The sequence below is a fragment of the Prionailurus bengalensis genome, chromosome A3 (genome assembly GCF_016509475.1).
Source record: "Prionailurus bengalensis isolate Pbe53 chromosome A3, Fcat_Pben_1.1_paternal_pri, whole genome shotgun sequence".
NCBI lineage: Eukaryota > Metazoa > Chordata > Mammalia > Carnivora > Felidae > Prionailurus > Prionailurus bengalensis.
Window position 1 is genome coordinate 221,768 of NC_057354.1, and position 24,487 is coordinate 246,254.

Sequence of the window (24,487 nt, forward strand, 5' to 3'; positions counted from 1 at the left end):
ACCCCTCAACCCCACCACCCCTGCCACCCCACCCTGTCTGACAACCCCAACAGGAAGACTTCTGTCCAAGCCCAGGAGAAAGTTCTGCTCTGCACATACCCAGTCATGTGGGAAGAGGCAGAGCACAGTGACTTAGACCTCCTAGAACCGCCCCTTAGGGGAAGGATGTTGGTTCCACATGAGGGTCCCAAGAAGAGACCACAGGTGGAAGAGGCCACCCACCCACCCACCCAGCCACTCCCCAGGAAGGTGACTCATTAGGGCTCTCAGGGACACAGACCGCCGGCACAGTACAGACCGCTCCCACACAGTCAGAGTGGACTTTTATTAGGAAATCACCCTGCAAACACACCGAGAAGTGCTGTGCTGTGGGTTCCACGCATTTCCTGAGGAAGGGGGTCACAGTTTCGGAGCTGTCGGAGGAGCAGGGAGCCTGTGAGCGGGGACTGCTCGGTGCTGCCTGTGGCCAGCACTCCTTCACAGCAGCATGACTCAGCCATCAAGAACCAGCACACAGACGCAACACAAGAAACACGCCAGAGCACACACATCTGCGCTACACTTAAATAAATAATAAATACAGAATTCCACTTGCTGTTGTCCGTGCCTGAAACAAAAGGAACCGAAGGGATGAAGAAAACCAAAAAGTCTTTCTTTCCATTGGACCAGGGGGAAAACATCCCCAAATTATCAAAATTCCTCAGTTACAAAATACTCTTTAAAAAATTCCATTATTAAAAGAATAAATAACAAAATATATAAAAAATAACTTGGTTGCATCAAAATTATAAGAAGACTTCTATATATAGAAGTTATAGCAAGATTTTTTTGTGGCCTATCTCTTGTCAAATAGTCAATTTTGCTTTGATTTCATCTGTTTCCCTCTCATGGTGTCCTGGTGTGGGGTCTAGTTGAAACAGTACAAAATTAATAAATAAAAATGTTAAATAAATAGCAAATGTTAACACAAGAGGTTGTGAATATAAATACTTACATCTTGACAAAATTAAATAATGTACAGAATAATTAAACTAACTACTTTTTTTTTCTTCCAGGAAGTGCAATTTCTCTACTTTTAAATACTAACTTGGAATTGCAGTCACAACCGATTTGGACTCTATTTACACGTTAGGAACATCGTGTTTAACACATTATATTAAAATTTTTTTTCGCATCTTGAATGGATCTAAAAAGAAGTGAAACCTTGGTGGTCTCCTAATTAGGGATTTATCCCCTGACCTTGCTGATGCCACCTCCACCCCAGTCAAGCTCGGCCACGACCCAGGTAAAGCGGCAGTGACGGGTCACAGGCATGAGTGGACGCACAGACAGCCAGAGACCCTGGCCCTGACCCAGACCTGGGTCTGAAGGCGGCAGCCCCGAGGGGGAGCGTGACCCCAAGCCTGCACGTGTCTGTGCGGGCTTGGGGTGCCAGCTGCCCCTGGAAGTGAGGTGCTTTAATGTGGAACTTCCAGGGGTTCCCAGGTTAGAGTCCTCAAGTTGGCCATGGGCTGCAGGTCTGTTTCTAACCCTCTGGAACAGTGCTTTATTCCATCCTTAAGACAAAACTGAGTTAAATGAAAACAGAAAACACACTTGCCACATTGACCTCACTGAGCAGACGTGTGCCCAGGGGCACATGCTCCAGGCTGACACTGTCACACGCACCACCCGCCCCGTGCCCACGGCTACCCTCCCAGCCTCGACAGACAAAGGAATACTGTGGTTGCAAACTCCAAAACTTCCCTGAGAACCTTGTCCATGAGCTTTCACTGGAGACTTTGAGCTGCTCTTCAGATTTCTTTCAAAAAACAAAAATAAATCACTTTGTAATACTTCATGCCCTGCCCTGCATTTGTGTGGGGAGGTCAAGGCCTCCAGCCTGGCAAGTGCAACGAGAAAGACACTGATTTCCAGGCACCCCTGTGGATAAGCCCAACTGAGGCCTCCCTGGGCTGCCAACTGGAAGTCACTGTGAGTTGGGACTCCCCACTGCGGGGGCAGGGCAAGGGAGGTAAGCGCGGGAGCCAAGTTGGGCTGCCCCGGATGTCCCGATTGGCGGGGTGGCTCTGGAGTGATGGGGTCTAGACCTGGATGCCCCTCACAGCCCGTTTGATGCTCTCCAGGAGGTCCTTGTTCTCGGGGTTCTGGTAGCACTCCTGGTTGGAGTACATGTCAGTGAGGGTGCTCACGTAGGCATCGAAATTCTGCTCACATATTGGCTCCTGGAGAACAGAACCAGGTTAGCAAGCTCCATCCATACGGTGTGTCCCGTGATTTTCAGAAGCCACAGAAGTCTGTGGCAGGACATCAAACCCATCTCCTCACACCTACTAGGGCCACCACTGGCACCCTTGGGCTGAAACAACCATGAGCATCCTGCTGTGGATTCGTAAGCTCTTCGGGACAGCTGGAACCACTGTGGCCAGCAGCCTGTCGGGCAGAGCACCTGCCCTTCTGGCAGGACCCCAGAGGTAGAGGTGTGCCCCGCCCTCCTTGCCCTCCCCAGAGTCCTGGCGGGGGGTGGGGGGACAGTCAGCCACAAGCTCACTGGTGTGCCTACAGGGCCACATACTGCTTACCATGTGCGGAAGGCGGATGTTGGCGAGACTTTGGATGAGGGCCTGGCTCAGGCCCGACAGCTCCAGAAACAGGGCTTCATTCTGCTCCTCAATGAGCTTGTTCTCCTCTTCGATATTCTTCAGGCTCTTCTCCATGGAGGAGATCTGCACCAGACCAAGGTGGGAAATGCCTCCTGTCATGGGGGCCCCATGAACCATAACATGTCCTCCTGGGACACACCCAGCATGCTAACTGTGCCACATCTGCTGTCTTTCTGGGAGAAGGCAAAGACGTAGGGACTCTGGTCCCTGGATGGAGGAGGGGACACAGTGACTCAGCCAGGAGTGGTGTGGGACCATGGGTTTCTATGCCACATCTGTCATACGAGGGCAGAGAGGAACACAGACTCTGAGCACCCTGGGCTCAAATCCCAGCCCACCACTAGCCGTGCAGTTAACCTCGCCACGTTTCTTCTTCCTTGTCTGTAATGGGAATACTGCACGCACTTTGTGGGGTGTCTGGCTGCCTTTGGGTTTTCTCCCCACCAGAAAGGCCAACAAAGTGCCTTAATAAAGCTGTGGAGGACAGCCATTCCTAGCTGAGTGGAGCCAGTCAATGACTCCTCCAGCACATCCTGAGAGTGACAGTGACAGCAGGGCTACGGGTCATGGGCTGTCCGGCCTACCCGGAGCAGCTCAAGCGATCAGGTGAGTCTCAGGGTCTGCATAACCCTATGCAGACATTCACAGCCAGCATGGGGAAGGTGGGAAACCTTCCCTGGGGCCTGATCTGGAGAAGACTTGCTTGGGAGGGCAGCCCCCAACCTGACCGCATCTTAAGGAGGGCAGAGGCAAGTTCACATGACATGTGTGACACATTAAGCTGTCCCCAGATAGAGACAGGTAAGCTGCCTTTTAGAAAGCTATGGATCAGGTAGAGTGCTTTCCTCCAACCACGTGGCTGGGAAACACCATGCTTCGTCACCTGGTGACAAATCTTTGGCTTAAAACACTTGGGAGTAGGAGTTAGGGGCCTGCCTTCTCTCTGCCTGAGCCTTCGGCAGAGCACATGACTCAAAACTCCCTCTAGAGGAAAGGGGCCTCTTGGTCCTTCCAAATGGATGCCGATAAATAAAAAGGTGGAAATCAGCAAAAAGGGAGAAATCAGAGGTGCTGCCCCAAGGGTACACTCTGAGAAGGGAGGGAGCAGTGAGGGACAGAGGGTGGCAGTCACACAGTGATATGTCTCGGCACCCAGAGACGCCCCAACACTCCTCTGCTTCTACTGCCTGGGAACCTGGGGAAAGTGCTACAGAATGAAAATCCTTCCTAATCTCCATGGGCTGATGCTCTGTTTACACAGGAGGTCAGCGTGAAAGCCTGTTTTCCAGTGGAGGAAGGAACAGAGGAACAAGACGTGTAGAGCTCCAATGTGTCACACTGCAGCCTCTGGGAAGGAGCCTCACCACCTTCCCATCTGTCCTTCCTGCCCTCAGATCCTGCAGGGCCCAGTACCTCCTTGTCCCTCTGCCCCTCAAGCCATAGGGGACACAGCTATGTGGGGCCACTCCTTCTGTGCTCCAGGTTCTGCTCCAGCCCCCTACTCAACAGCTAAGGACAGGGCACTGTCTTCTTTTTGGAACAAGGCTTTCGCTGCGTTTTTTCCTGATGACAAATGTTCATTTTGGGGAAATCAGAGAGATGACAAACACACTTAAAGAAATGTGTAACTCTATCACATGGCAACAGTGGCTCTTTCTGGGTCAGGCTCCTCCTCATACAGATGTCTTTACCTCACAACAACCTCACAGAGTTGACTCCTATTTTTCTCTTCACTCCACCAGCAAGGACGTCAAGATGCAGATTGTCAACGGGTTTTCCAGGTCACTCGGCTGGCGTATGGCAGTACTGTGGTAGAGGCAGGCTCCAGCCAGACCCCCAGAACCCACCTGGTGGTGCCACTCCTACTGTGTAGTACTGTGGTGCTACTCCTACAGGGCTAGCAGCCAACTCTGGTGGCACCAGTAACCCTGACGGGACCCCCGGCAGGGCCACCTGAAGACCCCTTACCGCTGGAAGAACAGCCAGTGCGGGCGGGTGTGGCATGTTCTGAGTCTCGCTAAGCGCTACGCCCATCAGCTCAGCTTGGCAGCAAGTTTGATAAGGGGCTCAGTTTTCCTGCCTCACTGAAGCGCAGGCTGAGGACCAGGACCTCTCCGGTGGGGAGGGAGAGGGCGTACGTGCAGGTGGGCAGCACCACCCACCTGGGACTGCAGCTGTACCATGGCAGCCTCCATCTCCGAGTTGGACTCGTTCAGGTCGCGAATCTCCTGGTTCAGCTGCTTGATCTCTTCATCGTTCTCCAGAACTGCCCCAGAGAGAAACCTTGGTTGTGGCCCTCAGCTTTGCGCCCAGGCCAGCAGGTGGGAGTGCAGTGGAGGCCTGTTTTCTAGGGGGGACTAGGGAGCCCGTCCAAGCAGAGGCAACCTGCCTGGCTCGGTGGGCAGCTCGTATCCCACTTTTGTGCTGGAAAAGTCGATCTTGGAGACTAGCAGCGGTGTGTCTACATTTTTTCCCCCTGACCCTGGGGCACGGATAGGAGAGTATAAATCCTTGGCAAGTGTTAATTGCCAAGATAAAGACGGAAGTTTTCCAGGTGGTGCTGAATTTCCTCAGCTTCCCTCTTCGTTGACACTAACTGAGTTCACGAATCCACAAACCCTGAGAGCGTGGCTTCTGATGCCGCCATCAGGGTTCTCTGATGCCACCACTTGTCAATACCCAGGTTAGAGCAAGCATGGCCACTTGAGGGCCAGGATCCCAGACTTGAGGCGACCAGGGGTCCAGAGCTAGGTTGGGAGACCCGTCAACTCAAGTAAGCAGTCTGTCTCCACCATGACTCACTCTAGGAGGGGCCTTGTCTCCCTACCCCCTCCCGCCAGTACCTGCTCACTCACCCATGTCACAGACATCGCTCGGAGGAACTGCAGGAGGGACACCTTACCATCACTCGTCTTGAACTTCGTGCTGAGAACCTCATCCCCTGAGACTTTTCCCTTCTTTCCGGCAAAGGTTGCTCTGGGACAGCCAGATAAGCTGGAAGAAAAGGTCACACCAAAAACCAGTCCAAGGTCACATACCAAGGGCCAGTCTGTGATGACACATCACAATGAAAGCCAAGTCCTCATTGGCTGGCAGCCTGGTAGGACCCTGGTTGGAACTTTCTCATTCGTCTCCTCTTGCCACCTGCTCCCCGGCTCCGGCCGCCAAGCTTCCACACCCCTTATTCAGTAGCCCAGGCCTTTCCCAGCTTAGGCCCTAAAGGCTTATCCCCAGATTGCCTGGGCCAAGCTCCTCACCCCCTTCTCAGAGAGGCCTCCCTCCCTCCTCCCTGCCACTATCCTCCCCCACAGCATCTATCCTCTTGGCCACACTGCAATATCTTACTCATCTGTTTGGTTATAGTCTGTCCCTCACTTGGCCCAAATCAACTCTTGTTCTCTGCTCTCCTGAGCCTGGTATTTGGTGGACTCTAAGTCAAAGCTTGTGGAACGAATGAGTTCATTAATCTTTAGGTGGAGAGACAGGGACGGAACAAAAGAAAGAGAAGGTTTCTGATGAACAGTGTAGTGACCCCTGCACCTTGGCCAATACCTCAGCTGCCTGGCACACAGAGGAATAGAATGGGGGAGGCAAGCCGTCCCCAGGCCTGGGACAGGTGTTGGGGGCAAATGAGAGCCCAGGCAAGGAGGGGTCTTGTCGCCATGTCCCTTCCACAGCAGGCAGACGTGGGCCCAAAGTTCAAAGAAGAGACCCCAGCAGGAGGGGCCAGCTTTTCATGAGAAGCCGGCAGCCTGTGTCGAGAATGCACACACGAGACTCAGGGCTCCACTCACTCTTGCTGGAGGGACTCCACGTGCTCCATATGGAGCAGCCACATGGGGTGCCACATGTCACAAACACCATGATCTGATACTAACAGATTTTCTATGGCTTCCTCCAGTCGGCTACCAATCCGGGCCTTGCTTTTCCCTGGAGAAACTATAGGCCACAACTGAGCCCTTCCTGAGTCTGGTCCTTCCTGAAGAACCTTGCCCACATGCCCAAGGCCAGGGTCCCTATGAAATGCGAGCTGTGCAGGGCAGTTACCTCCGGTGGGTGAGGAAGCTACCGTTGGCATGACCGGAGCCATCACAGCCTGGAGTGGGGCAGGTGGGCCCTTCGTTCTTCAGTGACTTCCAGGAGAACGGTGAGCCATTAAGAGAACCCTCTTTCTGCCTCCGAGCGGCCAGCGGGCAGCCAGATGCACTTCTGTGTGAAGCATATTTGCCGCTGATGTGACCGAGCCCCACACAGCCTGGCACAGGGCACCTGGCACAAAGAGGTCAGAGGTGAGCACTGAGCACTAGATGGGGGAGGTGAATCCCAGAGACTCTCCCATGCCAGACACTGAGACTGCTGGGGGCTCCTGGATGAACTACCACGTTTGGAGTGATTCCTGAAGCCACAAGTCAGAACCTGGGCCTTCCCAACCAGATGTGAAGGCAACAGGGATCACGTTCCCTCTCCAGCCTCACCCTCACGCCTCCTGCATAGTTGGAAGGTCAGCAGCTACCTTCTCTGGAAGGAGAAGCTACCTTCTCTGGAAGCAGCTACCTTTTCTGGAAAGGGAAGCTACCTTCTCTGAAAGGAAACCCTACCTTCTCTGGAAGCAGCTACCTTCTCTGAAAGGAGAACCTACCTTCTCTGGAAGCAACTACCTTCTCTGGAAGGAGAAGCTACCTTCTCTGGAAGCAGCTACCTTCTCTGGAAGGAGCCATGATGCCCCTGTGCCCTGGGATGTCTCTCAGGGGCCTCTGGGTCCACACCTAGACCTCTTGCTGCCACATCACTTCTATATCACCCCAGCCATGTGTAGTGAAGTGAAGGTGTCAGATGAAACCATCCAGAGGCCACTCCCTGGGAGATTGCACCAAGCACAGAGCCTGGGGGCCTGGGCGGTCACAGAAGTCCCAAGAGTGCCCTGAACCAGGCAGCGCGGGGACAGCAGGGGCTCCATCACCCCACAGCATCCCAGAATGAGACTGTCATGCCATGATGTCCATGGATGTCCCCACATCCGAAATGTGTGCTCTGGAAGGAAGAACACAGGCCACAGTGCTCATTCAAGAAAGACTCAGTTCAGACATTCCATAATGACTCCTGCCAAGCTGTTGCAGAACAGGGAGAGAATCCTCTTGGGAAATAGCAAATGCCCCAGGAATGGTTGAAGTAACTTGAGAAAAGGTTCGGAGCAAATCCCCCTCATGCTGCCATTGGAATGAGTGCACCACAGAAAACTGGCTGGAGCAGGGGGCTCTGGGCATCCACTCTCATGGGATCCAGGTGGGACCTGGGCCAGGAGCTCCCTGCAATGCCTTCTGAGCACTGACATTTCAGAATCATGGTATCTGAGCTCAGGACCACCTAGGAACCAACAACTGACTGGGGACAACATCCTCCACCTATAAGTTCTGTTTTCTCCCCTGCAACAAATGAGACTCATGTAATTTCCCATTTGTTACCCACTTTTTATAAGCCACAGACCTGGCAAACATACAGGGCCCTGAAAGGGGACACGTGGCCCCAGTTTACAGAGGTGGGGTTCCTTGGGGTGGGGAAGTCAGAGGCACAAAGCCTTCAGGAGGGCAAGGGTCGTTTCGGGGCTCCTGCTCCAGCAGGTGAGGGGACGGGGCCTCGTTGCCCAGAAGCTGTACCCATACTCGGGCGTCACTTCCAAGGTGGCCACTGCAGACATTTTCCCAGCCTCCCTTGCCTGGATCCAGCCCCACTTGTCTCCTCTCCTGGTGCCCATCCCTCTCTTCTGCATCCCAGCCACGTGGGCCTCAGACATGTGGAATGAATGGCCACCGATCCGGTCCAAGTTCATCTCAGCCATCAGTCCAGAGTGGAGACACTGACAAGGGCCTTGGAAGGACCCCGGGGACGTTCCATTCTATGTCTGCCCCTCGCACCTGGACACCTCTCTGCTGTGGGGTCCCAGGGACACCGGGGCCAGGTGCTCTGAAAGTGCCTGTGAGCACCTGCCATCACAAGATCAAAGGCCAAAGGAGAGGCAGCCCTTCACAGTTACAACACACAGTTGAATCCAAATTCCTTTTTCCAACTTTGTTTGCAAAACTCTAACCCTCCTCATCACGAATGACCCCCTGGAATTTATTCGTAGTGAGTACTTCGGACATGTGGGTGGTAACACCACTTCTCTGTCCCTCCACAACCAGTGTCCAAATCTTCGGAGCTGTCGGGTGACTTCACATTAAGGTGTGTGTGGAGTGCCAAGTCAGGCAGCTTCTGTACTTGCCAGGTAGGCCAGTGGTAGGGCACAGGAGCTCTGTGCCACCAGGGTCCCAGGGTCAGAGGCACATCTTTTTGTCAGATGTCAGTGTGGCTGGGGATAGCGCGGGGGGGGGGGGGGGGGGGGAGGGGGCACGGCAGGGGCGGGGAGGGCTCTCCACAGGCGATAGGCGTTGAGCTCCTAACCCTACACTGGAACACCCACAGACTTTTACGGCCAGTTATTTAGTTTTGGCAAAGGGATTTAGCAGAATGTGCTGACATGACTTAATCTAAAACGGTGCAGACACAAGATGTCATAAAGGGAACTCTTCCTCCAGCAGCCTCCATAATCCCATCTAGCACGCGCTCACGAAATCCCGTCACGCAGCAGGACCTGATGCCCCGGTTAAAGTTTCTGCTGCAGTCTGCATTTGTTTAAAGATGATAGTCAATTATAAATACAGTTAAAGTTTATGGCTGGGGAGGAGGCCCTATAAAATGGAGGTGCTGAATAGGCGCCCCTCCCCCCCACTGCCTTGCCATGAAGCCATTAGGAACTTCAGCCATCCTGTAAATGCTGACCTGCTTCTAAGTCATATTCTCCACTTGGCTGAAAAAATCTTGTTTTTTAAAAAGCAAAGTTGACAGCACATTAGGAGGAGGAAAACCATTTTTCCCAGTTAATTTGAAAAATGCTGATCTTGATTTTAATCATTTGCAAATGCAGCACAATTCACTTATCATATCCTTGCAGCAGGATCCTTGCTAAATCCATAGCAGCTTGCATTTATATGATCGCAGGCAAATTCCTGGCTTCTCAGAAAGATAAATACTCTTTATCCAGCCTGGCATTTAGTAGGCTGCATTCAGGACACCAATATCCACAAATTTTGTGTTTTTGATTTAGCATTCATTATAGTTTCATTGTAAAAAATAAATTAAATAAACCAGCCACAGCCTTTTGCCACCGAACAGCTGGTGGAGCCGGCCCCTTTGAAGGATGTGACGCTGGTCAATCAGACCTCTCCTCCTGTGGCCAAGCAGATGTTTGGGCGCAGCTGGGGTGAGCTACGAGCTGAAGCTCCAAGGAGGAGCAACCTGTCCAGGTTGCTTCCCTCTGTAGGGGCGAGCATCCAGTTGTTCTTGGCCCAAAGGTAACACGCAATCAGGACAGACCCGCTTTCTGTGGACCTGCCTGGCTATGCCCTGACCAAGCCGGCTCCAAGGCCCTGTGCCACAACACAGCCAGAACCATTCCCTTCTACTCCTCAACTGGCAAGGGGACCCACTGCCTGCTTCGTCCAGTTTTGGCTCTGAAAGTCATGGGCAAATCGAATGGTGGGTCAGTCTGTTAGCCATACCTGCAAGTGGGGGGTTTGGGGGCAAGTTTCTTTCTGGAAAGATAAGCTTGCAACGATACAGGCCCCTACCAAGTGGGGCACTCACAGGTTCAGAGTTCACACTCAATCCCCCTGATGACACGTTAGGTATCCCCAGTGGGACAGTCTGGAGAGGGTTTCAGGGACTTCAGTCACGTAAGGCCCAGGATGTGCCCTTTCCTCCCCCACAGCAGTGTCGAGGTCCCAGTTCGGGGTGACCCTCCTGGGCTCCCTCTTTCCACACCAGCTCCCTGCAAAGGCATGTGAGTGTGCAGACACACACGATTTGAAGACTGGTCATCTTCCTCGCCCTCCTCTCCTCCCCCCGCACCTGACCTTTCCCATCGGACCACATTTGTGCAGGTTGCAATACCCACGAGCGCCCTGTGGGGCTGCCCCATGCCCTGAGCCTACACCCGGGTGCCCACCCCCCCCCACAGTGCATGGGCAGCAGGGCCCTCTGCCTCTCCTGGCCCCATCAAACACCCCCAGAACTGAGAAGCCCACACAGGAGGGCACTGTGTGTGCCCTCAATACAACACACGTGGCTCACAGCCTCATAGGTGTCCACATGCACAGTAGGAGGACTTCTGTAAAAATGGGCATTGTCATTGACCAGCTGTATTAATTGAAAAAGGAGTCTAGAAGCAGCTTTTCAGGATCATAACACATAGGAAAATCCCAATTCTGCCAAGCAACCAAGGGCATCAGCAAGATCCCAACTTACTTCATCAGCTCAGGATCTTCCTTGTCATCCTTTGTGGGCGTCACCCTGGCTCCACTTTTCTTGGCACGAGGGCAGCCTGACAAGCTAGTTTTGAAAGAGGAACATAAGCCGTGGTCATTCCAGCACAGCAGCTTCTCACACCCATCTGCCCCTCCCCACCCCTCCGGCTCTGTGATCAGCAGCCCCAGAGGATCCCAAGGAAACTTCTGTCACTCTACTGGACAGTAGGGCTACGACAGGAAGTGGCACCATGAGCCCTCTCGTTCTGGCTGCTAACAGCAACACGATCAGGCTTTGGGCACGGCAATTCAGATGACAGCGAGGAAACAGGCTGTGGTTGCCGCAACATTAACGTCTTATCTGGGGCACCACAACTGCATCTGAGGAGGAGACCCACCCCACCCCATCCAGCCCGGCACCCCAGGCCACGGCAGCCTCACCTCCGGTGTGATGCGTAGTTCCCCGTTATGTGGCCAGAGCCGTCACAGCCGGGTGTGGGGCACCTGTGGAGGACAGCGGAGCTGGAACCAGAGCCAGTGAAGACACTTGGCCACAAAAGGACCCCCTCCGTGCTCAGCCCCGATGCAGGCCCACCCGCCTCCCTAGCACTGGTCTCACAAACAGTGTGTGCGTCCTGGCTAGCCTGCTGCCGAGACGTCCGGCCTTCAGAACTTTGCCACCCCATTTCCCCAAGGGTTCCAAGAAGGCCAAGATGAGAGCACATCTCCACTGCAGGAATGATAGGCTCCCATTTCGGCTTTCTGCAGGGTTCTAGGCTGGGCTAAAAGGTTCCAGGACACACATGGGCCTTTGAACAGTGTTCAGGAAGGCAAACCTAACACTTAAGACGGGTTCATCTTCCTTGACGTGGCTAGGAGGAAGAAGGGTTGTTCTCGGGGAGGATTACCACCATCTGAGCAAAGGAATAGATATTTACTGAGCGCCCATGACCCACCATCCACAGCGCTGTTCACCTAGAGGTGTGATTCTCAGTGAGTGCAGAATTTGCACAACCAGAGGCTTTTCAGGGGTGGCAGGCACTGGCCAAGGGTAAGGAGGTGGGGGGGTGGGGAGGCACAAGACACAAAAGCCCAACTGTATGCATCCAAAATGTTTGACAAACATACCACATAGAAAGTAAAAATTCCACTTTAATGTACAAGTATGGGTTTTCTCAAATTGTTTTTCCCTGAATGTCCGTGGAGGCAGAATGTCAGAGTGGGGAGGCGTGCCTGACTCTGCAGGGGAGTCCACCAGAACCCTCTGGAGCAGGTGCAGGTCTTCCGCTCTGCACCTGGGTCCGTGTGAGGGTGCAGCTCTGACCCCGTGGGACTTGGCAGGATCTGAGGGCTTGCATCTGGAAAGCCTATTATTCACAGAATACTTGTCTACCGTTTCTGGTTTCAGCCTCGCACACAGAAAAAACCATGGGTGCCGAGGCTCTTTCTCAATATACAAGTGGCCCCAAAAGGGTTCTGGAGACTTGCATCAGCTGGAACAGGACATAGGTCTCTGCCTCTCAATCAGCAGAGTTCTCTGAGGCACTCAGGCCCCTGTGCTGTGCCCAAGGCTTTGTCGGCACCCTCTTCCACTGGCAAATGCAGCATCTGACATTTGGAGTGAGACAGAGGAAGCCAGCACAGCCAAAGGACTCCCGCACAGCTTTGGGCTGCCTCCCAGACCTCAGCAGGCCAACACTGCCTGTTCCGCATCAGAGGACGCTCAAAGCTGGCATGGCAACACGGAGGAGTTCAATGCCCATCTGACCTGCTCCTTCTCCAGTCCCTTGGACTTTCTCAAGGCACCCTCCTCGTCCCTGCCCTATGAGCCACACATGAGATGCCTCCCTGGCCTGCTGGCAGGCCAACCGGTCAAATCACCATTTTGTCGGATTTAGGGGTAACTCAAACCCCTTGAGGTTATGATGGCTCCTGCTCCAGGCATGTGTGGTCACATACCAACACACACACATCTAGGGCCAGGAGGTTTTTGCATTTTCGTAGAAATCACACACCACCTCCATCTAGGTGGGCTTCATCCTCTCAAACAAACCCCGAACGGGTGCACCACTCCTGCTGGGATGCTTTGTGTCTCTGCATCATCCGAGGTCCCAGGGTGCAAGCTGCCGGGGTCGGCCCCTGGCTGTGGGCACCAAGTCCTTCAGGCATGTCAGGGTATGCCTCACATGACTCTCTGCTGAGGCCGAGGCCCCATTGATGCCCTGCTGCCCCCTCCTCAGCTCAGGGTGCCCTGCTGAGCACTCTCCTGGCCTGCCGAAGCTAGAGCCCTTCTCCTGCCCTCTGGAAGGCCAAGTGCAGAGAGTGAGGGTGGTGCTTCTCCTGAGTCTGTAGCAGCTCAGGTGGCTGCCTGGGCTCTGCTTCTTCTCGGCTTCAGAGAAACGTGGCAGAACTCAGGCTCAGTGCTACGGGTGGCGGCCAGGGCAGCACGGCCCCGCAGCAGCCCGGGGCCTCGATGCCCAGAAGTACAGGTCCATACTGTGGTGTGACCCCCAGTGGCACCTGTGAGTGAGGCTGGCAGGGGAGAGCATGCACGTGGGGGTGGACCCTGCCAGGCCCCAGCACACGTGGGCCTGGCATCCCCGGGGGTCCCACTGAGGCACGCTGTCTGCAGACAGGTGGGGCACCGGCTCTCCTTGCTGAGGCCTGACTCAATGGCTTTTCCCCACAGCTGTATCCAGCAGAGGATGAGGTTCATGTGCCTGGAGAAGCAGATACCCATGCTGGGCACTGGCAGTGTCAGCCACTCTTGCGCCCCTGAGGACCCACAGGGTCAGTGGCAGGAACCCTCCCAAACATCTGCTTCTGGGTGCATCGTCTGGGTAAGAGGAAGAGTCCTGCGTCTCTGGGACTCACTACAGCTTGGCGACACACACCAGGTCTCGCTTCTGAGCCCCCTCCCTGACCCACAGTGGCGGGGGGGGGGCTGTCCCCCACCCGGTCACACACCTTACAGGGTATGTGGCTGCACCCCAACTCCCCGCACACAGAGTGGGCCCCGCCCCCGACCACACTGGGCACATGAGAAAGAAGAGTAAATGCCCCTGAGACTGGATTAAAACACGAAAAACACATCACCCGAGACTGTCGCTGCACCCAGTTACTGACAGGGAGGCCTTGCTTGCAAGGCAGTGATGTAGACGTCTGTGCCCCTCTGGGGTCAGGTCACCATCACGCACCACTGCCACAAGGCTGGTCAGGAGCAGCCTCTCCGAGATGCCCACGGGACAAGAGAAGGGAGGAGGGAGCAGAAGCACCAGCACACCGGGAACACAGTGGAGCCCCGCCACGTCCACCCAAAGCCCACGCTGTGGCCTGAGAGGGCAAAGAGTGGACTCCCACACAGAGACCTCTGGGGCCAGAGAAGAGCTTGGGAGGAGTCGGGTACCTCGGCCACCTTCCCAGACCTTGCTGACCCTTGCTGAGACTGATGCAGGACTTGTTTTCACATGGGGAAGACTTCCTGTTGCTATTTCTAAACAAGTTCAGGTTAAAGTTCCCCACAGGCTCTTAGTCTCAGAAGAGTGCTAACCCTCCCAGACGGCCACGTTTCCAGGCCCAGACCAGGCCCACGTTGTCCTTCCAGCAGCCCCGAGCACCTGCTCCGCAGGGAGAAAGGTCCACCGCGCACACATGTGTTCACACCTAGAGCTCTAAAATCATTCAGACCCTCAAACTGGAAAACCACGAAAACGAATCATAGTTAAAAAGCAAGTCGAATTGGAAAAGGAAACAGGAAAAAGGGAACGTGGGAAAGACGGTAAGAGAAGACAGGGAGGAAAGGAGGAGGGGAGCTGGGGGAAGAGGGTCCTGAGCCTGCAGGACTGATAGACTTCTGGGGCTGGACCTGGTGGATGGATGAGTAACTATGCAAATCAGCCATGATGAGCTGAGCCTCAGAAAATGTTTACATTAAAGCTGTCAACACTTAGAAGGACCGTTCTGGTGGTGAACCCTGCTCAGAGCAGAAAGCCCCATGGGTAACAATGAGCAATGACACGCCATGGCCGCCGGGACCAGATAGGCCTCCCCAGAGTGACAAAGAGGAGACTGGCAGGATGGGGACCTTCCAGACATCTACAGCTTTCTGCCCTGTTTCTAAATCAGCTCAAGCCCCTTGGACGCCTTTGGCAATAACAGCCCCTCATCTTACAGTCTCTAGGGCCCTGGCTCCTGTCTGGTCCCAGAACAGGATGAGCCTAGATTCAGGACCCCTCCATATGGAGAGGATGAACACCCTGGAAGAGGGAGTGACCCTCGAGGAGAAGAGTAGGGCCTCCTTCCTGAGCCTTTGCTCAGCCTGAGAGCCCAGGGTCAGCACTGCAGGGCTCAGGCTCACAGCGGCTGCCATGTCGCAGCTCAACCAAATGCATAAAAATCAAAGGCAGTGACAGTCCCCAACTCCAGCCCCAAGAGGACACTGATACCTGGGAAACCTCTGGGTGCTTGCATCGCATTTGAGCAGGGCTATCAGGCAGGCTAGATGGTGCCCGTGTGTTAGGGGCAGGGAGGAGAAGCAGAGAGGAGGGGAGCTCAGCAAAAAGAAAGGGTGAGCGTGGGAGGATCACCAGGGGCCAAGACAGAAGCAGCTGCAGGGGCAGTGGGAGAAGGAAGGGCAAAGAGTTTTCTCTTTCATCATCAGCACCCAGTTCCTTCAGTAAGAGCTGCACAGCCTAAAGCCCGCTGAGCCACAGCAAGACTTAGAAGCCAAGGCCAGCTCTGGGCTTCTCCCAAATCTCAAGGGCAGTGAGAAAAGCAGGCCCAGACAACCCCGTACAGGGTCCTCGGGAGAGGGAGAGATGGGCTGGGCCACCAGCAGCCAGAGGCGGGTCCTGCTCCCCTCAAGGCCCTCCAGCCCTCGGTCCTCAGAGCAGCTAGCAGACCCGAGGGCGGCACAGGAGCCTGCGGCAAGGGACAGGCGGATAGCAGCACTCAGAGCGAAGAGACACAGGCAGCAGCGGCAGCAGCAGCAGCAGGAGCCCCAGGCAAGCAAGTCGGCCCCTCCATGGCCTCTCTCTCTGCCCCATCCCGCCGGGAGGGGCTCCCCTGGGGCTGGAGCCCTGGAGAAGGCCGACTTTGGCTGGAGTCTCACGGAAGGAGAGAGCAGAGCAAGGGAGCCGCCCAAGAGATGGGTGGCCAGGAGGGCAGACATACTTGAGGTCAGCAGAATGGGCAGCCATGAGGTTTCTGAGGCTCTTGTCAGCAAGAGGGCAACCAGAGAGGCTGAAAGAGAAGAGATGGGACATCGGGGTGAGCCAGAGGGGGAGCAGAGGAGGAGAGGGGAAGACCCACCACGCAGCACCCAGGCCAGGCTGGACCCGAGCAGGGACAAACCTGCGGTGAGAGGCATAGTTCCCGGTGATGTGGCCGCTGCCGTCACAGCCAGGGGTGGGGCAGCTGAACAAAGGAAACAGAGCGTCAGAACAGAGAGCAAGGCACACCTGCCAGGCCAGCCCCCCGGGCGGAGCCTACTCAGCAGAGCCGCTAACACTTGCTCTCCACTCACCCCCTCAGTCCTCAGAGCACAGCCCTCACCGCTCAGACTGCAACTTTCTCCCACACAACTTAACTCGAGGAGGAAAAAGGAACCAAATGAAAGCTCAGCTTGAAGCTAGGGTGTCCCTGGAGCACATGCGCTCTGCACATGCACACGTGTGCACCCGTGAACGCGTAGGCAGGCAGTTCCTTCCCTGAGGACAAGGCCAGAGAGCAGAGCCTGGGGAGAGCCAGCAGCAGGGTAGGAGGAAGCTGGTTGGGTTCCTCGCAAGGAGAACAGGAACCCCAGAAACAAACTGAGCACGGGTGAGGTTCCACCTGTGGTGCAGGTGCCAGGTCCCACCCCCCACAGTCCTCTAAGGAGAAGCAGTTCTCAGTGGGGGTGACCGGAAGGCTGTGGGGTGGCATCCAACCAGGGGATGACTCATATCTACCAGCAGCGGCCCCATTCTGTAACAATGTCTGCTTGAACCCTGCGGGGACAAACTCAAAGGGGCTGCTGGCTGGGCTGCCAGAGCCGAGGGTACTGTGCCTCAGAGCAGAGTACAAGTCAGGCCTGGGCTCCGTAAGCCAGGGCAGAGAGCTGGGGCTCGGGAGAGGGTGGGCTTCCCTCAGCCCTCCCACTCTGTGGGCCAGAACAGCGGCCCTTCCTGGCTCTGAATCACTTCAGAGGGCTGTGTGAGATTCCAGCGCGGTGCCGAGATGGCAGGAAAGCTGTCACCCATCACCTGGCTCAAGAGCGTTGCAGTGCAGGACGCCCAACCTCTGCCCAGCAAGATGGTCCGGCCAGGAGGGCGGTCAGAGCTAGGCCAGGGCAGGGACAGGTCCAGGACTGAGCAGACCTGGTCATTCAGGGCTCAGACTAAGACATGCTTTTTTCCGGACCAGGCAGGTCCTCAAGGAGCCCTCTTGGCCCAGGTGGGGACTTACGTGAGCAGCTCCTTCTTTATGTCCTTGGAGAGAAACTTCATCTTAAAGTTGGCCAGGGTGACTTCCCCAGGGTACTTGCGCTCCTCAAAACTCTCTTCCGACACTTCCTGGTCATCTGCTTCAGAAGAAGCAAAAGAATGGGCTGCTGGCTCTGACTGCAAAAAACCAGCAGGGAGACGTTTTAACCGGCTGGCGGGGGGCTGGGTGCCCGAGCCGGGGGCTGAGGGAGAGGGGCCTTCAGAAGTGTTCACAGAGACATTTTCTGGTTTCTCCTGCCTTCTGGATGGGGGAGGAAGACTTGCCCCCAAGAATACAGGAGACAGCACCCCTGAGGGGCTAGAGTGTCCCCCCCCCACAGCAAGAGCTCCTGAGCCGCCCCAGGAACGAGGAGCCCTGCCTACTGCCCGGAGCGGTGGGCTCTGACACCTTTCCGTGGCCTCAGGCCTGTGGGTCACCTCCACCTAACTGCCACTGGGTCACCTTCTAGACACAAGAACCTATGCAAAGTGCAGCTCTTTCAGTGCTCAGTAGACAGTAGGCACTCAACAAGTGCTTGTTGAAATGCTGTAATGATGAGATGGCACAAGGAGAACAATAACATAAAAATGTGATAAAAATACTCAGTGACCTTGTGACCCCATGGCCCTATGCCTCCCCACCCAGCACGACACCCTGACCACAACAGGCAGTTCATAAGCTCAAGTTCTATGTCTGCAGTAGTTCAGCAACCACCAGAGGGCAGGGTACTACGGACACAGGGGTGGACAAGGACAGTCCCTGTCCACAAGAGTGGGAAAGCTCAACGCCCGGCAAGTGGGTCTACATCAGAGGCAGTTAACCAGTGTGACAGTTCGTGGTCCACATCCCAGTGCTGGCACTTGTGTGTCCCAGGCAAGTTGTTCAACCTCCTGGGGCCCAGATGCTACACTTTAATTTTTTTTTTTTAAGTTTACGTATTTATTTTTAGAGAAAAAGAGAGAGAGAGAGAGAAAGTACAAGCAGGTGAGGGGCAGAGAGGAGAGACAGAACCCCAAGCAGGCATCAGCACAGAGCCCGACACGGGGCTCAAACCCATAGAACGCGAGGCCACGACCTGAGCCAAGACCAAGAGTCAGTTGCCCAACCGACCGAGCCACCCAGGCGCTCCTAGAGGCTACACTTTTAAACTTGAGAGAACAGCAGCCCCTCACGGGATTTCTGGGGAGTGGAGCCCAACGTAGCGAAGGCTCTGAGTCACTGACAGTGAATCTTGTCAATGTGGCGGGTGTTGCTATTACTGCCACAAATACTATTATTGGACAAGGTGCAGACCAAGTGGCTCATTCCCTTGAGCAAGTTCGACTTAAGGTGGGTCTTTGGAAAAAATGGCAACTTCCCGGAAGCCCCGGGGAGGAGGTTGTCCCAGAGCAGGGAGAGCATCCCAGAGGCCCGTGGATACTGTTCTGGCTGCTGCCCAGTGCAGTGGGCTCCTTCCCATGGCTTCAGGAGTGTGGGTCACCTCTACCTGGAGTGGGAAGTGAGACTGGGAGTAGAGATGCAGCCTCACAGAGGACAGATCAAGGAACCTTGGGCAGAGCTGGAAGGAGAGTCTGAGTCGGGAGCCCAGGGCCATGACAAAGGGACTAGGAAGGCCTGATACAGAAGGCCTTTCTGGGGATGACCCTCCTGTGCCCAGGAGGAGAGGAAGGGCCTGGGAGTGAGCCGAGGCTGTAGGACAGAGAGTGACTGTGGGGTGGAGTGTGGGGACCGACTTGACTGGGCGGGGACCTCAGGACCCCTGAGACTGATGACATGAATCCTGGGGTGCTCAGAGGGTGTGTGAAGGGAGGAGGGGAGGGGCAAGGCAGCCAAGGATGTAGCCTGAGCTGGGGATCACGGACAGGTGCAGGGAGGGGTCAAGGGAGGGACTGTAGTCACCAGGAAGGGATGGGAGCAGCTAAACCTGGGGGCAAGACTGGAACAAGATAAGAGCAGGCTCTCCTGGTGGTCTCTGAATAGGAGGGCCCCATCTGGCCTCATACTGGGCTCCCAACCACCACAGAGAAGACCACCCACACAGTTCAGCCCCCTCCACTCAGGGCTCAGTCTGAGAGGTACCCCTCTTCTGCGGCCTGACACCAAGTTGTAGCCACATGACTGAGCCAAGTGACTTCAGCGTGGGGCCCAGTCTACTCTGCAAAGTAGGGGTACACGTGAAGTGTGTGGAGGGAGCCCGGCTCACTGGGGAGACTGAACTGCAAGGGTGATGGGTTCCCGGAGAGGAATCCTAGTCACCCCACTAGGGTTGGTGGGGAGCCGGCAGAGATGGGGAGGGAGAACGGAGGGGACCTGCCGGCCTGCCTATACCGTGCGGAGGCTGCCTGAAGTCTGCACCGTCCTCACAGCTGGGCTTTGCTACTCAGGATGCACACCTCTTTGAGGAAGAGCCTTCCAATGGCCCCACGCTCGGAGGGTAGAATGATTGGAAAAGGGTGCTTCACTGTCCCCAGACTGCGGCTCCAACACAGACGCCTGGCTTCTTGCTCTTTACCAGTGGTGCTGGTCTTGGGACTCGGGCCACTGACCACCACAGGGGCTCCCAGGGCCAGGAGCTTTCTCCTGCCTCTGTCCAAGGAGCCAGGTGGCCAGAGCGTCCTGTGGACGGTGAGGAAGGACTGCCGCCGGAATTCAGGGTGTCCCTATCGGGACAGCAGGTTGGGGGGAGGCCACAGAACCAAGGAATTTGGGGCCACTCCCAAATGTCTCCGATGAGATATGAAGCAGGCCCTTCTCCTCCCCATGCTTCCCCCGAGCCCACAACGGTGCTGATCACCGTGTCCACGGAAGTGAGAAGACCACTTCTCTCTTGGATGGGACAAGATACACCACAGCCCACGGGTGAAAAATTCCCCAGAAGGGCGGGCCGAGTCCTAGCTTCCTTAGAGGCGGGCGAGGCGCGGTGTGGACAGGGCTCGGAAGCTCCTCCTGGAGAAGCAGGCACTGCTTTACATCAGCCCTCGGGTCCCACACCCACCTCCTCAGGCTCCTCCTCTCGCTGGCGGCTGGGCTTGGTATAGTCCAGAGGTCGATCCCACTCGTCCTGGCGGGAAGCCTGGCTGGACGGGGGCGAGGTCATGGAGCCGCTTGGGGCACTGGTGCTGCTGTGGCGCTGGGAAGCATCAGGGGACTTCACGCCAGGGCTGCTGCCGCTGCTGCCGCTGCTGGGGAAGGCGCTGTCCCGCTTGCGGTGTTTGCGCATGCTCAGGTCCAGGGTTCCGTTTTCATCCACCTCGATGTCCGCAGCCTGCAATTGTGAAGGTGGGTCTGTGCTTCCCACGTGTGCCTTCTGGCACTTTAAGTCAGCGTTACAGAATGCCCGGCACAGGGTTTCCCTTGGAAGGAAGCAGAGCCACGCAAGAACAGAAGAACCTCTGGGAAGCAAGAATCTTGACTTGCCCCTCCCTGCACCTCACACGGAGGAGCCTCCACTGCCTCTCAGGTCTTGCTAACACCACAAACCCAGACGCCTGAGACACGGTGAGCATGATCACACACGGGCAGGCGCTCGACATCCAGGCGCCAGGGCAACGCGAGGAAACGTGCGTGTGCAGAGCCCTTTGGTCCTCCTCAGGCACGGCACCCAGAGCTCCCAGAGGGAACCCATCTAACCCCCTCTGGTCATCAGGAGCCACGACCGGGAGGAAGACAAGTTTCTCAGGTGGACACCGGGTGTCCCTGAGCACCTTTTGTGTGTAGGCTCACGGTCCTGACTGTGAATCCCACCGGCCCACCGCTGTCTCAGACAGAGCTCCTTGTAGGGCACACACCAACCTTGCCGGGCAAGTCCTGTGGCTTCGTGCTGAGATTCTCAGGCATTTCCCAGCAGCGCGTGGAGAGGTTCAGGATGGCTGTGGCGGCCATGTGTGCAGCCTCAGCATCATGCGTGTAGTCGAAGCCTGCAGAAGAGGATGAAGTGCTGGGGCTGTGCCTGGGGGAGGAGGCCTTTGGGAAAGGTCTGGCTGCAAAAAGGGAACAACACCAGGCTGATAAAGAACTTGAATGCATGGTGGCCACACAGACACGGGTGGGGCGGGGGGGTTGGGGGGAGGGCGTCTTCGGGATGGCTGGGGGAGCACAGGGTACGGCTACGTGGAGGGGCTTGGAGCAGGGTCTTTGTCCCAGTCACATGTGCCCACAACACACTCCTACTCGTCCTCCCATAGGGTACTGAGGACGCTATTTCTGGCTCATCTAAAATTTGGGCAGAAAGAACAAAACCTTCCAAAGACATTCCAGCATCCCTCTTATTTCAAACAAATACAAGTCGTCTATTGGTGAATGCTTCCTGAGACAGGAAAGAATTCTATAAGAGGAGGAGTGTATGGGACTATTGCTCAAGTAGAAAAATTTTTGTCACAACATCTCAAAAGGCTGATTTTGGTGTCCCCATAATACCACTTCAATAAAGTAACATTACTGTTCAAATAAACGTGACAAATGAGGACATAAAATGTTATCTCTTCCAGAAATTGTACGGTAGTCATAAAGTGACTCTCAAGCATGACATTTCTGATATCACAATATCACCAGTAAGTTTCCAGATATACGAAAAGCTCCTTGTGAGTGTTTGTTGCTGCCTGTACATGGTGGCAGGGAACCCCTGGCCCTAACAAGGGGAAGAGGTGTCCACACTGTAGCTGGCAGCTGCATCAGTTAGGATTTTCATTATTAACATGACAGAAACTCCTCACTGCTGCATTTCAGGGCCAAATACCCACTCCGAGATGCCAGTTCCAATCTCATGGGCACACTTCCATTTCATATGTGTTTCCAGGGCTAAGGGGCTTGCAACCCACAGATTAGTACACTGAGAAACCAAAACAGTAAGGCAGGATTTTTCTCAAAAGTCTGTAGGAATGCATTTTGTTAGTTACAAGTATCCAGAACACTTGTGGCTAACACAACACACTGTATCCAGCAAGATGGTCCACATGCAGGAAAGCGAATAGCTTCTGTCAGGCACCCAGGCTCAGCACAGTCTGGCTGAGTTGTCTGAGCCCCTGCAGAGTGGACTGTATCAAGGAAGTTATTCTCAAGCCTTTGGACATGCACACCATAAAGGACTTGGGTTGTTTTGTTTTTTGTTTTTTGTTTTTTATTTGGGGGAGGGGGGGTTGTTTGTTTTTTTCACAAATAGTGAAGAGATACATCAAGCTTGATGGGGAACATGGTGGCAGAAACATGGGGGAAATATAGACCCTGGGAAAGCCACCTCAGTGGACACTGGGACAGCTAGGGCCTCCTAGGGGAGAGATTCCCTACATGCTCCTGGCGAAGGGGATCCCTCCTCCCCCATCTCTCAAACCCTGCGTCTCCCAGGAGCAGATCTCCCCTACTTACATTTAAAGGCTTTAGGTGAGGTTTCGCTGGTCTGAATCTTTGGGGCAAGCATGCGTTTGCCAAAAACCTGAGCGTCAAAACTTGCGTAGTCAAAGGTGACCTTGGAGAACTTCTCCAGCTCCTTGGCCAGGTTGGCCCTGGGTGTAGCAGGGGCCACACTGGGCCGGTAGCTTCCATACGGAGGGACTTCAAGCTGCTTCACAAAGCACATGGGCCTGAGGTGCGGATAGAGGTGCAGAACCATGAGGACAGGGCTCAGGGACCCCATGCCCCATCCCACAGCCTGGGCAGGAACCCTTCAGAACCCTTTGTGCATAGAGACCCTCCGCCACGTCCCTCTACTAAACGGTGCCTGGGACCTGATCTATATGAAGAACTGGAACCTTGGAGAAACAATGCCATGTGCCCTTGCAGACGGCATTAGCCAGAGAGGGAGGGCCCTAGACTTTGCCCCAGAACTTAGGAGAGCAGGTTTCAAACTGCTCTGCTACAAGAGGTATGAGTCCTTGGCAGGCAACCCTACGGGGGCATCCCTAGGATGGTGGCTAGCCACACCTAGACAGAATTCTCCTGGTGGAATAACAGAGCTCCCCAGTGAGGAGGGAGTCAGGGCATCTAGAGGGGACGGGGTGTGTTTCTGAGAATCAGGCTCAGGGAGGGCCCAGCTCAGCTTTAGCCCTCACTACCCTTTGCTCGAAGGCAGTTGAGAAGAGCCCTGGTGGGGCTGAAAGAGTTAAGGACAGGAACGAAAAGGCCACTGCAGGCATTCAGTTCATCATCTGAACCAAGATGAACCAAGAGTCTGAACCAAGAAATGACTTCAGTCTGAAAAGAGTGGATCACAAGAATTAAGAAGGGGTCAATGGTGAGGTCTTCAAGGGGCTGAGTACTACAAGAACTTGCATGTGGCCCCAAAACAGGAGCCTGGTGACAGAAAGACCTGCAACCATGAAGAGACCAGCTCTGAGTCTGGACCTTGGAAAAGCAGATACCCCCAAGCATGGGCACGTTCTCCTTCCCCAAGGAGGGTGGAAGGGCCTGGTAGCATCTGAAGAAGTTACTGGAGTGTGCTCAGGCACCTCCCAGGAGAAAAGAGAATCCTAAATTTAACATTGGTACCATGGCTTCCTGGGCCAAGGCTCCATCCCACAGCAAAGACTCAGTGTCTGTGACACTAGCAGAGATTTGCAAAGGCTCTCCCCACACCCCAGGGCGTGACACCCAGAAACATGGCCACGCAGAATGAACAGAACCTGAACAGAAGGCTTCTGCATCCTGGTCACCATCACGACCATTGGAGAGGTTCCTCACCACGGCCCGGGGAAGCAAAACATCACTATCTTGTTCAAGCCTCATGAGATACTTTCGAAACCCACAAGAAAACATTGTTGCCCACTTTTACAGGCAAACAAATGGAGGTCAGACTTCCTGGGGGCACAGCCACCATGTCTGGAGCCTCCTTGCCCCCCACCCTGGGCTCACTGGGCCTCACCTGCCTGCTGGTTTGGCATGTTACCAGTGACTTAGATTGAGGCAGGAAAAGAATCGAGATAGTAAATGGCAGGAAGCTGGAAAGAGCAGTTACAGGATGAAGGTAAGAGCCGCTTCCAACCATCCTAAGAGCCAACAGGTGGACGGAAGCCAACTGGATGTGCAGGGCCA

The 24,487-nt window shown here is 55.0% G+C and overlaps 1 protein-coding gene across 4 annotated transcripts in view; it reads right to left on the reverse strand.

The window, feature by feature from the left end:
• Positions 1 to 306: 306 nt before the first annotated feature.
• MYT1 (myelin transcription factor 1) overlaps positions 307 to 24,487 on the reverse strand; it is a 66,557-nt gene continuing 42,376 nt past the window's right edge. For 2 of the 4 annotated variants that reach the window (XM_043553351.1, XM_043553352.1), the window contains exons 11-23: positions 22,826 to 23,040; positions 21,257 to 21,444; positions 20,460 to 20,729; positions 17,447 to 17,601; positions 16,355 to 16,417; positions 16,175 to 16,243; positions 11,444 to 11,506; positions 11,004 to 11,087; positions 6,711 to 6,932; positions 5,566 to 5,657; positions 4,826 to 4,929; positions 2,583 to 2,726; positions 307 to 2,225 (exon numbers count right to left, since the gene is read on the reverse strand). In XM_043553351.1, coding sequence (XP_043409286.1) covers positions 2,085 to 2,225; positions 2,583 to 2,726; positions 4,826 to 4,929; positions 5,566 to 5,657; positions 6,711 to 6,932; positions 11,004 to 11,087; positions 11,444 to 11,506; positions 16,175 to 16,243; positions 16,355 to 16,417; positions 17,447 to 17,601; positions 20,460 to 20,729; positions 21,257 to 21,444; positions 22,826 to 23,040 — 1,810 coding nt within the window. In that variant the 3' untranslated portion in view covers positions 307 to 2,084. The remainder of the gene's footprint in view (positions 2,226 to 2,582; positions 2,727 to 4,825; positions 4,930 to 5,565; positions 5,658 to 6,710; positions 6,933 to 11,003; positions 11,088 to 11,443; positions 11,507 to 16,174; positions 16,244 to 16,354; positions 16,418 to 17,446; positions 17,602 to 20,459; positions 20,730 to 21,256; positions 21,445 to 22,825; positions 23,041 to 24,487) is intronic. The other 2 variants (XM_043553353.1, XM_043553354.1) reach the window with 2 other exon arrangements.